Source organism: Lactuca serriola, chromosome 4 (genome assembly GCF_051521515.1).
Source record: "Lactuca serriola cultivar US96UC23 chromosome 4, Lser_US96UC23_V15, whole genome shotgun sequence".
NCBI classification, from domain to species: Eukaryota; Viridiplantae; Streptophyta; class Magnoliopsida; order Asterales; family Asteraceae; genus Lactuca; species Lactuca serriola.
Window position 1 is genome coordinate 211,128,917 of NC_136411.1, and position 14,500 is coordinate 211,143,416.

The 14,500-nt window shown below is 39.0% G+C and overlaps 1 protein-coding gene across 1 annotated transcript; it reads left to right on the forward strand.

The window, feature by feature from the left end:
• The first annotated feature begins 1,803 nt into the window (after positions 1–1,803).
• Positions 1,804–2,157, forward strand: LOC145099160 (putative mitochondrial protein AtMg00240). The gene has a single exon (XM_079036749.1). It carries the CDS (start codon positions 1,804–1,806, stop codon positions 2,155–2,157), a length of 354 nt encoding a protein of 117 aa, XP_078892875.1.
• Positions 2,158–14,500: the final 12,343 nt, after the last annotated feature.

Sequence of the window (14,500 nt, forward strand, 5' to 3'; positions counted from 1 at the left end):
CATATATTTATATGAATATAGTGTTTACAACAACTATATGAAAGGAAACACCTTCCGGGACTAGGAAGCACCTTGACCAAGTGTTGGAATCACATGTGATTCAACATAGGATGGTATAAAGGCACTCACATGAGTTTACTACCATGATTTCACGGCCCAAGGGAGTTTATGGTCGAAAACTCATGGCTACTCATGTGGGAATGCAAGTTTGAAGGCTAGGGAATGATTTAGGGACATTAGCTCTAACCTAGGATGAGAAAGACCACCTTCTTTGGAGTTTTTGAGGAGTTCATGGCCCAAATGAGCTTATTACCGTAAACTCATGGCCATTTATGCTTATGAGAGTCCTAAAGGTGATAAGGAAGCATTCTAAATTCGAGCCTAAGCCTTAGGAAGTATTTGTGGCATCAAAACACCTCTATCTTGAGTTTACGGCCCATGGACCATTTGGTCATAAGCTTGCGGCCGTAATCACCTATGGGTGTTGGTATTTTGGTTGCTTTGGGTCCTAGACACATCAAGGTAAAGTGCTATGCTTGTCTCTTGGCTTATTGAAGGCATTTAGGGCATTTTGGCACCCTAAAAAGGAGTTCACGGCCCAAGAACATCCTTGGCCATGAACACACTTCTAGCCTTGTTTCTTAATTTTTTTCAGGTCTAAAACAAGTAATGGTAGTCTCTAGGCTCAGTTCCAAGGTTTGGAGGGGCATTGGGCACACTTTGGCCCTCAAAATTAGTGTTTACGGTCAAAGAAGATCTTGGGCCGTGAACACCATTTCCTTGGTGTTTTGGCTGATTTTCCATGTTATCAATGCATATAACACACTTATATACACTCTAGATTGAAATACTTACAATCCGGGGTGATCGGGCGATGATGCTTGAGAGAGAAGTCGACTTTTCTCTAGCTGGAAATGCAACTAATGAATAAATATGGTCAAGAACCATATATATACCCCTAGGGTTTTTGGCATAAAATATTTTATTCAAGGATTGAATTCTAATATCAATGAGCTTTGGAAAAACAGAGTTGCAAAATACCCTAGTGCTACCTCTCTCCTGATATCTCCTTAATTGTCAATCCTGAAATGCTCAAACTTATCTCAAAAGTTTGAAAGTCAGCAGAACGAATTTCACTTCACTTGTTGTGGATGGTTTAACAGAATGGAATGTTTTGGGTTGTCACAACCGTTTTTGGTACAAGATGGGTGTTCAAGAATAAGTTAGATGAATTTGGTGTGGTCGTCAGAAACAAGGCAAGGCTTGTTGGCAAGGGATATAGTCAACTCGAAGGCATTGACTATGATGAAATGTATGCTCCGGTAACACGAATGGAAGCCATTCGGATCTTATTAGCATACGCAGCACACAAAAAACATCAAGGTTCATCAAATGGTTTATCTTCAGCAACCTCCAGGTTTCAAAAGCATTGAATTCCCAGACCACTGCTTCAAGCTTGAAAAAGGAATCTACATTCTAAAACAAGCCCATAGAGCTTGGTATGAGACTCTATCTGAATTTTTTTTCTCTTACAGTTAGAAAATAGGAGTGATTGATCCCACTTTATTTCGAAAAGAAAATGGTGATCATCTAATGCTTGTACAAATATATGTGGATGATATCATTTTTGGCTCAACTGATCAAAAGATGGTGGATGAATTTGCTAAGCTCATGATCAACAAGTTCCAAATGAGCATGAATAGAGAGATTAATTTCCTTCTAGGACTTCAAGTGAAACAAGATCCTCAAGGGATGTTCATTCATCAAGAAAAATACACCTCAGAACTATTGAAGAAATACTTAATGGATAATTGCTCTTCGGTTAAGGTCCCCATGGACTTCGGTTATAAGATTTCTGCTGATCCCTCAGGTGAATCTGTTGATCACAAATCTTATAGAGGTATCATTGGCTATTTGATGTACCTCACTGCTAGCCAACCGTATATAGTTTTTGCAATGGGTGTATGCGCAAGGTACCATGCTAACCCAAAAGTGTCTCATATGAATTCAGCCAAACAAATCCTATGGTACTTGAAAGGAAGCAAAACCCTTGGATTATGGTACCTCGCAGGGAATGACTTTAGTCTTCAAGCATTTACAAATGCAGATCATGCCAAATGCAAACTGAATCGCAAAAGCACCTCAGGTGGATGGTAATTTATGGGTGGAAGACTAGTCAGCTGGTCCTCAGGAAAACAAAACTGTGTATCATTGTCTACCCCCGAAGCTGAATATGTAGCCGCAGCCAGCTGTTGTTCTCAAGTCTTATGGATGAAAAACACAACTACTAGACTACGGACACAGAATGATGTGGATACCAATCTATTGTGACTATGAAAGTTCCATCGCAATTTCTCATAATCCTATTTAGCACCCCAAGACTAAGCATATTGAACTACGACATCATTTCATCAAAGACCACATCCTGAAAGGTAACATTGAACTAATTTTTGTCTATACTCATGAAGAGATTGCTGATGTATTCACAAAGGCACTTGAATCTACAAACTCAACACATTCTTACAAATGTTAGGAATGATGAATGCGGACCCACAATTCTTTTTGAATTGATAGGTACCGCAGACCATCCTTGGGCTCTGTTGCAGTCCTAGTTGAAGTTATATATGTTAGATGGTTTTGATATATTCTATGTAGCGCAACCATATACCATAGTTATTTTAGGTATGATGACAAAAAGAAAGATTTTCCAAATCAAATCCTTGTTAATCAGTCTCTTCCTATTACCCTAAAACATCCAATCCATTTCCCTTACCCCTTTATCCAACGGATTGATCTCACCATCACCATACGTTCTCCTGACGTGATCAGAAACCTAACATTTCATTAAATACCAACCTCTTTTTGGTAAACCCCAAAATTCAGATTTAATCCTTTTTTTCTTAATCTGTGGTTGAGATTAATGTTCTTAATTCAAAATAAACACCCAAACATTTTTACCAAAATTCACTTAGGGAAAAAAACGTTTCCCGCTATGTTAAACCACTATAAAATCCCTTTCTTCTTCCCAAAGAAATATTTACGCTTTCTAAAACCATAGACATATCTCTTCCATTCTACCTTTCTTCTTCAAAGCTTCTTCAAAAACTCAACAATGGAGAAATTCGGTGTATCTAAGAAACCTTCCAAGGCATCTGGATCAGTGAACCCCACTGGTTCAGACTCTGCCTCAAGACATCTCACACCGACGATTACTTCAAGCAACTTCAGGGCCGTGTTTGAAGAACATTCTTTCTACAAATCCCCAAAAAACTGATGATCAAGTTCTTGTCCAACCACCCACTGTTTGGACCCTTCGATTCATTCACATACGTTGTCCCTCTCTCAACCCTCTTCAAGTGTACACTTTCAGCCTATCGACCACTCGAAAACCTTCAAGAAGTGCATCTCAATCTAGTCAACAGTTCTCTTGTCATCTTGACCAAGGAGAAATTCCTATCTGCCATAAATCTCCTTGTTCATCCATCCATCAAGGTTTTCATTCCTTCAATGGTGGATATACTATCAGCACTCTACCAAAAGGGATACCAAAATAAAATCAAGGGAATTGGGGAATACAAGAAAATCATGGAGTTTGATGCTCCAGCACCAGGGTGTCCGAACCGACAAACAATCTATGAAGCTGACTTTAAAACCTTGTTCGAGCCCTCAGAAACACTTCTTAATTCGGAATCTCGAACAAGACAAACCTTATCAACCAAAGCTTCAGTTTACCAAAATGTTTCTCATGTTGAGGGGGAGAGTCGTCAACCTTCCCTTGAATCAAACGTGGATGGATTCCAAGATGTAGCTGCTGAATTCGACTCTAATCTTATCAACAATGATGATGATGCTAATTTCTTCGATTTCCTACCTGATGACGATGTCAACCTATCCGGTTCAGAAGTTCAGGGGGAACATTATCCACATGTTGAAAGTATTCAAGGGGAGAAACACAACCCCATTGTTGATATTGGATCATCTTCTGCACAACAGCTTCCGAGACTACATGTTTGGACTAAGGATCATTTCAAACTTGGTGTACAAACTTGCTCTGCCACAAGTGTTCAAAATGAATGTCATTTTTCAACATTTCTCTTAACGGTTGAACCCAAATTGTAACACCGTAAAAATTAATACAATTTTTCACATTTGAAAAACACATTTTAATTAAAACCATTCATTCATAAATTGTCATAACATCATGTTTTAAATCACAAATGTCTCCCAAGATCAAATGCATACAATCCCATAGGTGTGTACGAATCAAGCCGGCGCCTTCCCGCGGTAATCACTGGTACCTGAAACACATAACACTAAACACTGTAAGCATAAGCTTAGTGAGTTCCCCAAAATACCACACTAATCACATAATATCCACTCGAGGCTGTAACCCTGTTGACCCTCTGGTCAATGTGTCTCAGTGGGGCCCTCCAGCCCCAACTCTCTGTGGGCCCTCTGGCTCTAACTCTAGGGACCCCAAAGGCCCAACTCTGTAACTCTGAATCATGCATATCACATATCACAACAAATCAAAACACATAATAACATGCAATCACACTGGTATATAACTCTATAATACTCTGTCTCTGAACTCTATTACCACACTAGGTAAAGTATAGTGAGAAGACTCACCTCGGGTATCTCGGTAAATATCTGTCTCGGAATAAATGTGATCTAGCCTCCACCTAATCACACAAAGTAATACACCCATAAATACAACTAAACTCAACCCTAAAGGTCAACAAGGTTAACCTTCAACTTTGACCGGACTCGGCGAGTGCACTAGGGCGACTCGGCGAGTCTATATGTGTCCACTGACTCCCTTGGATCCTCTCTTGACACGTCGAGTACTTCCCTAACTCGACGAGTTCTACCTGGTATTAATCGCGGGGCCACCACGACTCAACTCGCCGAGTCTCAAGAACAACTCGGCAAGTTCCCGCTTGACTCAGCCCCTCTTGACTCTCCCTGACTCGCTGAGTCGACCTCTATGGATCTTATCTCAAGCCTTATCACAAATAGGGATGAAATGGACATCAAATCTAACCAACAAAGGGGTCAAGAAAACCTAAACCCCCATTCTCATAATAACAACAAAAAAGGGAGCCAAAATATACCTCCAAGATGATGCTCTGAGCTCCAAAATTGAAGGATGTCCACCTCCCTTGCCTTCTCTTAGCTAGAATCTCCTTTGCCTTGCCAAACAAAGCTACAAAGGTCAACAATGGCCTCTTCTCTCTCCCAAAACGCTCAAATCTCTTTAGGGTTTCTCTCTGGGGGTTGGTGTCCGCAAATGACGGCCATAAGCCCCTTTAAATAGGTCTCAAACCATGGAAATTAGGGTTTCATTAAACAACGTGGACTCGCCGAGTCCACTTTTGGACTCGCCTAGTCCAGACGCGAACCCGCGCCCAAAACCGCGATCATACTCGGCGAGTTTGGACTCCAACTCGCCGAGTCTTTTCACAAATCACCTAAAAATAAAAGGATAAAATAATACCTGGGAATCAGGGGTGTTACAATTCTCCCCCACTAGAATTAGACTTCGCCCTCGAAGTCTTGCTCTGCAAATAACTCCGGATGTTGCTCACGCATCTCATGCTCCGGCTCCCAAGTTAACTCTGACCCTTTCCGATGCTGCCACTGGACCTGCACCAGTGGCACCTCTTTATTCCTCAGAACCTAAATCTTTCGATCTCTGATCGCCACTGGTCTCTCAGCATAATTCAGGCTCGCATCCACCTGAATATCCTCTAGTGGCACTACTGCTGACTCGTCGGCTCGGCACTTTCGCAACTGCGACACGTGGAAAGTGTCGTGAATCTAACCCAAATTTGCTGGCAACTCCAAACGATAGGCTACCCTTCCTACCCTCGCGACCACCCTGAAGGGACCAATATATCGGGGCCCCAACTTGCCCCTCTTCCTGAATCGAATCACTTCTTTCCAAGGAGAGACCTTCAGGAGCACAAAGTCGCCAACCTGAAACTCAAGCTCGGTCCGACGTCTATCCGCATAACTCTTCTGACGACTCTGAGCGGTCAACAACCTCTGTCTGACCTGCTGGATCTGCTCTTTCGACTGAAGCATGATCTCAGTACTACCCATAACATGCTGCCTGACCTCTCCCCAGCAAATGGGGTCCGACACCTCCTCCCATACAACAACTCAAAGGGTGGCATACCAATGCTTGAATGATGGGTGTTGTTGTAGGAAAACTCTGCCAAGGCCAAATATGTGTCCCAACTCCCCCTGAAATCCACCACACATGCCCGGAGCATGTCCTCGAGCGTCTGAATCGTCCGCTCACTCTGTCCGTCAGTCTGGGGGTGATATGCGATACTAAAATGCAGCCTAGTAACCAACTCCTCGTGAAACTTCTTCCAGAATCTAGAAATGAAATGCACATCTCGGTCGGAGACAATCGAGATCGACATTCCATGCCTTGATACCACTTCCCTCACGTACATCTCTGCTAACTTCTCTGCGGAAGAGCTCTCACTGATAGCAAGGAAGTGGGCGCTCTTTGTCAACCTATCCACAATCCCCCAAATTGAATCGACTCCTCTAGCAATCCTTGGCAATTTGGTGATAAAATCCATGGTAATTTGCTCCCACTTCCATTCGGGAACCTCCAACGGCTGCAACTTACCATGCGGTCTTCGGTGCTCGGCCTTAACCCTATGGAAGGTTAAGCACCTCTCAACAAACCACGCGACATCCTTCTTCCTATAGGGCCACCAATACTGTCTTCTCAGGTCTAAATACATCTTAGTGGCCCCAGGATGGATCGATAATTTCGACCGATGAGCCTCTTTCATCAAAATGCTACGCGTCCCTCCCACAAACGGTACCCAGTTACGCCCCAGGAATGTCATAAGCCCCCGAACATCGGTAACGAACTTTGAAACCAGCCCAACAACTTGCTCTTTCTTCTGCATCTCAGGCTGCATAGCCTCAGCCTGTGCCCCACGAATAGCGTCCAATACTGGTGCTATCACAGTCAATCTCAAACATACATCTCGCAACGGGGTGCTCTCCGCCCTGCGGCTCAGTGCATCGGCTACAACATTAGCCTTGTCCGGGTGGTAAAGGATCTCATAATCATAATCCTTGACCACATCCAACCACCTCCTCTATCGCATGCTTAGGTTGGGCTGATCCATCAAATACTTCAGGCTCTTGTGGTTCGTATATATCGTACACCGAACCCCGTACAGATAGTGACGCCAAATCTTGAGGGCGAACACTACTGCCCCCAACTCTAGATCGTGGGTGGGATACCTCGTCTCATGAGGCTTCAGCTACCTCGATTCGTATGCTATCACATGCCCTCTCTGCATCAACACCGCTCCCAATCCCAAGATCGACGCATCACAATACACCACAAAGTCCTCCATCCCCTCCGGGAGGGCTAACACTGGGGCTTCACAAAGCCTCTGGCGAAGTGTCTCAAAAGAGGTCTGCTGCTCTGGTCCCCATGAAAAAGCGACACCCTTCCGGGTTAATCTGGTGAGTGGCACAACGATCTTGGAAAAATCCCTGATAAAATCTCCGATAATAGCCTGCCAACCCCAAGAAACTCCTGATCTCGAACGGTGACCTTGGCACCTCCCAACTCATCACTGCCTCCACTTTGGCCGGGTCGTCCAAAATCCCCTTCTGGTTAACGAGGTGCCCTAGGAACTGGACCTCTCGCAACCAGAAATCACACTTGGAGAATTTGGCGTAAAGCCTCTCCGATCTCAGAACTCTGACGATCTCCCTCAAATGCTCCTCATGCTGCTCTCTGGATCTCGAATACACCAAAATATCGTCGATGAACATGATCACCGACCGATCCAACATCGGCCTGCACACTCTGTTTATGAGATCCATGAACACTGCCGGGGCATTGGTGAGTCCGAAAGGCATCACCACAAACTCATAATGCCCATAACGAGTCCTGAACGCTGTCTTCTAGATATCCTCATCTCGCACCCTTACCTGACGATACCCCGACCTCAAATCGATCTTGGAGAACCAAGATGCTCCCTGCAACTGATCGAACAAATCATCGATCCTCAGCAACGGGTAACGGTTCTTGACTGTCAGCTTGTTCAACTCCCGGTAATCAATGCACATCCGGTGTGAACCATCCTTCTTCTTGACAAAAAGGATAGGCACTCCCCACGGCGAGCTGCTCGGCCGAATAAACCCCTTCCCCATCAGCTCCTGAAGCTGCGAGGATAACTCTTGCAGCTCTGGAGGTGCAAGGCGATAAGGCACCTTGCCAATAGGCGCGGCCCCCGGAACCAAATCGATACTGAACTCCACTTGCCTCACGAGAGGCACACCCAATAACTCCTTTGGAAATACATCCGGGAACTTACGCAATATCGGAACCTCCTCAACTGAGCTCGGTCTCTCTGAATCAACCCACGTATCCATCACATACGCCACAAAGCCCTTACAGCCCTACTATAGACACTGCCTCACCCTAGCGGCCGAACAAAACGCTAACCCAGAACGTGTACCCTTGACGTATACCGTAAGAACTCCCCCACTAGGGTCTCGTATGGTCACCCGTTGTCGCTCGCAGTCGATAACCGCACCGAATCTGCTCAACCAATCCATGCCCACAATGACATAGACATCACCCATCACAATAGGAACCAAATCAATTGGGAACTCAACACCGAAAATCTCAAATGCGCACCCACGGATCACCTTGATTTTTGACTTATACATTAAGGATGAATGTTAATGACTTAAATTTAAGTTATTTTATAAAATATCTGAATTTTATATAAAATGTACACTAAAATCAAGTTTTTATTCATGAAACCTTGATTTTTAACTTATAAATTAAGGATGAATGTTAATGACTTAAATTTTTATTTTCCTTGATTATATTTCCCTGAATTTAGTTGTTTTAAGATAATATTATAAGTTTCATAACTATTCTTACAGAATTCTTGATGTCAAATTTTATAAAATTTAGGTTTTAGGGCTTTTAGGGTTTTGAGATTTAATAAATCTTTAGATATCAAAATCAATAGAATCTTTGAGACTTCAATTTATCTTATGGTATTAAAACTCTTTATTAGTTATAAATAATATTTGTAACTTATTTTTTCAGTTTATTGGCATTCTATGTAGTGGTTTCGAGATTCAAGCGAAATTGAGGAATCAAGTATACTAGTCCTAGTCTTCAACATTGACTTAAGTTTCTATGAGACTTTGAACTAACTTCTACTTCTAGGTCAAGTACATGATGCGTGTATATGATTCATGAAATGTTGTTCGAGTCAAAGAGTAACCCGAATATGGATAGTCGGTATAGTTAAGTAGTTGTAGAATTCACATACCAATGTGAAATCCAAGCACATTATCCATTGTCTCTATCTGTTTCCAAGATTCTACTAGGTTATAACTTAGCTTCTAGTTACTAAGTCTAATATGTGTAGTTCCTATATGTGTAACTAAGTTTATTCAAATCTAGAACTAACTCGAATTTTGACGGTTGTCACAGTCTCCCCCGGTTGAAAGAATTTCATCCCGAAATTCAATTCGTGACACGTTCTGTTAGATCTCAGCCGAATACAATTGTATATCTGGAGAGGTGGTGACTTGCAGTGTTCTTTGATTATTTCGGGTTTATTTCCTCAAAGGAAGAACCCAATTCTTTAGCTATAGTCAAATTAATGTTTCCTTAATTCAAGTTCTACAATTTAGATTACGAGAAATTAGGATCATGGAAATCATGATCCAAACATGGCGACCTAGTCGAAAAAGATCATCTAGTTAGATATTATCTGAATTAAGAGAGCTATAAGTTTTGCTGAAGCACTATCTGCACTGAGCGTTAAATCCGCATTGATCCTTAAGTCGTGTTCTAAATTACCACTAAGTGTAAATTTGTCGCTTGATAAAGAAGAGATTAGGAACAATTTGTTCACTTCCGGGTTGGCTATTACATTTGGAAAAGATATATTCCGAAATAAGAAGGGGTAGCACGAATGACAAGGAAGCGATCGAGGGTAAGTTACTAAAAATACGTATTAAGGGTAGGCAACGAAGTTTTGGTACATCTCAAATGTAAAGGCTATTTAAGTGTCGTCTACAAAATGAATTACAAAATGATTAAGGATCTCCGAGGCTATAATTACTACTACATTTACTCTTACAATAATAAAACATTATCCGAAGAATAATATATTTAAAGAGTTATTTTTGCAAAAAGAGGCGATGAATGTTTATGATAAATTAAATCACATTGTGTAGATAGCATTTTAAGTGTTTAGAAGTGATAAAAATCTCACTGTTATCAGACTGTGTGTTTAGAAATGCTAATTAATCTCACTATCATCAAAATGTGCAGTAATTCCAAGATAACGAAGATACATGTGTGGCGATCCAACGAAGTGGTAAAATAATATAAAGATTAATTAAGGTTACAGGTTTAAGTCATCAATAAGGGAATTTGTACATAAATATTTTGATTACTCTTTTGAAAATAAAAATTGTCTGATTGTTTAAGTCAGGACAAATTCAAGCATACGAGTCAAACATATATGGAAACAAGGTTGAGAGTTTAGGAAATCACTGAAAATTACAAAGTAGAATGCTATTTTAAGAAAGGTGTTAACATATCGATCATTGAAAATAGTGCCTTCTTAATTTAGTGTTTCTACAAACTCAATCATTTAGAGAATAGATAATCGTAAAATTCAAAACTTTTGTTGTATTTAAAGAAAAGAAGAGACATAAGAAAACATCTCCTTCATGTATATTTTTCCAGATATAGAAAAATGATAAGAACGCGGGTATTCACCTTGTGTATTAATTATAAGGAAAAATACAATGAAACTTGCATTTTAAATCAAGTTTCCGAATTTAGAACGAAAGCACAAATGTAAGTAAGGATCACTTGTTTATAGTAGATTTCAAAATAAAAACAAGATGTATATGATAAAAGGCGTAATTGAATATATCAAAGTTGACTAAATCAAATGTATGCCTCATGACTATACACGTATTAATTGCTCAAAATGAAAGGGTAAACTTCTAGTCTTTATGTAGAAGAACATGATACCAAGAGAAGAAAAATAGACAGAAACAAAGTTATACAATGTATTATGTTAATATTATAACATGCGAGATCTAAAATCAGAAGGAGAGCGAGAAATAAAGTTCGAGGGAAAGAAAAAGGAAGGTAGCGGCAAATATTGTTATTGTTAAAATTATAAGAAGAATACATATAGGTATATTTAAAACCAGGTTTAGATATATTTCAAACTACAACATTTGATGTAGATTCATGACTAAATAAACATATGGGAGTTTTAAAGCGTTTGCTTAGGATTGCTAAAAATTCACGAGTTATCTATTAAGTTAAACTCCATTTCTGTAAAAGAAGAAACACTAAAACATGTAATTCAAAATTTGACAATTTTTACCTTTTTGATTGGGGTCCAATAATGGTTAAAACGGATAAAGAAAAGACTTAACACATTTAGATGAATAATTATGCATTGTCAAAAGTACGTCGCTGCAAGTTTAAAAGTGAATACTAAGTTTTGCAATGTTGTAAGTTTTATAAACACAAATTATAAAACTAATTTGAAATAAAATAAACAAATAAGGTGTGTTTTGAAATGTAGGCATCAATGATGTCTTTTAAACACATTTGGATTGGAAAGTTGTAAAAATACCATGTTAGGTTACTAGAAAACACATTTAAGTTAAGTACAATGCCTAAATGAGAAAGTAGTCAAAAGACATAAAACAAAAGTTGTTTGAAGATCCGATGAAGCTTTTACAAATACTATGAATTTTGATGTCATATGTTTAAGTTTTATAGAATAGGGTTTAAACACTTTTATAAAAGAAAATGTTTCTAAGTTTTTTGAAAACATGGCAAAATGGTAAGCAAGGTTTAAAATGGTTTATTTACCCTTAAAAGCACATATATCCATTGAAATGGATTTGAAATGAAATTGAAATAGCAAGGTTAAAACCAATATTGGTTAAATTTAGTTTTGAATAGGAGTGTTAAGTTAAAACAAGTTGTGAAAAGTTTTTTTTAGCAAGAATATGGCTTACATTGTTAGGAAATGTCTACTAAGTTGAATGAAGTGGTTATAAAATATTTTATTGATGATAAATAAACCGATGAAGCGAAATAACTTTTCAATGGAAGATTAAGAAGTAACGAATAAGTATGATAGTGTAGCTAATCGTACTAAAATACTAAGGCAAGTCCAAGGTGAGTACCGATGTCTTTTCCCCAAGATAAAGGACAAGAAAAATTATTAGTAAAACGTTTTATGGTGTCAATGCAGTTTATGACCTTTTATAGAGGTCAAAGGGATATCCTATGTTAAGTTTTAAGCTCAAGGTGGAAACAACGTAGAGCTAAATCGTAGCGTAGTAATAAGGTCCCACGTATGGGTTAAACCTCCGTGTCTCCTCGTGAGTCGAATCCGGAATGTCCGCTAATGGTATCCAAGTGATTGCTTAGTGGCGACTCATCTACTTCCTTACGCAATGCTCCAATTATCATTCGTGTCGATATCGAAACGCTTTTTCCTAGTTGTAACTCTAGTACGAAGATGATGAAGAGGTATTAAGGAATAATTGGTATAGGTTTCGACTTATGATTACTACTAGTGTATATCTAGCTACTAACCTTACATATAAAGTCAATAGCTACTGAGGAATACCCATTCGTAGTACTATGTGCCTTGCTCCTAGAGTGGCTAGTGATATAACCTAAGTGGTTAACCTAGCACTTGATAAGGGATAAGAATATTGCTACATAAAGGCATTTTTATAAAAATGCACTTAGTTTCTAAGTGTATCTAGATGAATGCCTATAATATGCAATGTCCGTACACACACCGAAAAAAAAATTTGTTTTTCAAAAGTTTAAGTTGAAAATTGTTTTGAACATAATTCTAGTATAACCGTTTCCAGCCTCACATTAACTTTCCTTAATTAAGCATAGTTGGCCAGGCTATACTTAATTAGAGTCCAATAATGCATACTCGAATTAGTTATACCAGTAGTATGTTCAATATTTTAAAAATGTTTAGAAATTTTTTGGCTATAGTTGTGGTTTTCCAAAGGAAAATCGGTATTCCCTATAACCTTCGGCTCTGATACCATTTCCTGTCACACCCCGCTAAAGCGGAAACACGAGGCGTGGCAGTATAAAGGGTTTCATAGCAAAAGTTACAAGATAACACCAACTGTAGTATTAAAAATCATTACAAATTTACAATGGGTTTGAACAAATTTTAAAAGAAATTACAATGTAAATTGAAATACGACACATGCGAATGCTCCTAAAAGTGAAGTGTCCCTAAGTGCCACTTACTCGATGATTCATGAAAAAGAATGTAAAATGATCATCAACAATAAAAATAGTTGGTGAGTACTCACAAGTTTAACAAAATAATATTGATTCATGAATTGAAATCAAAGTTTTGATAAAAGTTTCCAATAATAAAAGTATATTGTTAAAAGGAGTAAATAAGTTTGTAAAAACAAAGTTCTTTGTCATCATGAGAGATAAAGTATGTTGCCCGAATAAGATGCAACATTCATATTCTCATGGAAGATAAAGTTTGTTACTCAAACGAGTAAGCAAGTTTCATTGCTAAAATGATCAATCAATTTCATTGCTACAAGGAGCAAACAATTTCATTGCTAAAACATGTATATAAGTTTTCAGTAATAAAAGTTCGTTGTTGTAATGAGAAACAAAGTTCATTGCTATAATGAGAAACAAAGTTGATTGCTATAATTAATAAACAAGTTTATTGCCATAATAAATAATAAGTTTATTGCTATAATGAGTAACATGTTTGTATGTGTATGAGCAAAAAACGAGTTCTCAACCAAACCTACGACTGAAGCCCTATCAAGGTCTATGCTTATCGTTCCATAGATGAATATGGTATCATGCACTCCAGCAATAGGGCGAGTGAGGAGTTGTCAATTCCTAATAGCGCTATCCATAATGACCATTGGCTCAAAGAGTTAATGGTTAGAGATAAGGAAAGGGCCTTAATACGATATGTTCTCATGTTCCGTGTTGCAGAGACATACATAGAGAGATAGAGCAATAAAATAGCAATCATGTTTGATACAACTAAATTTAAATACAACATTCAAATAAAAGTTTTTCGGGACATGCTTTTCCATCCCAAAACATAAAAACTGAAAATAGGGGAGTTCGTAAATACTCACAATATGCAAAATATAGCAACCAAGTTTATACGAGTCAAATAAATACAACGAATATAAATAGTTTAGGACATGTTTTTCCACCCCAAAACATTTAAAAATCGAAAATAGGGGATTGGTGAATACTCACAATGCATTGAGATGATGCAAATGGTGCATTGATCTATGCTCCACTGGTACCACTATCGTTTTCCTACAACGATGTTACACACTAATGAGTCTCTAATCGAAATCTAATACTAGTATACTTACTACAACAATAGAA

Excerpts from the sequence above, each read along its gene's own strand:
- LOC145099160 (XM_079036749.1), top strand. The coding sequence starts at position 1,804 with ATGGATAATTGCTCTTCGGTTAAGGTCCCCATGGACTTCGGTTATAAG.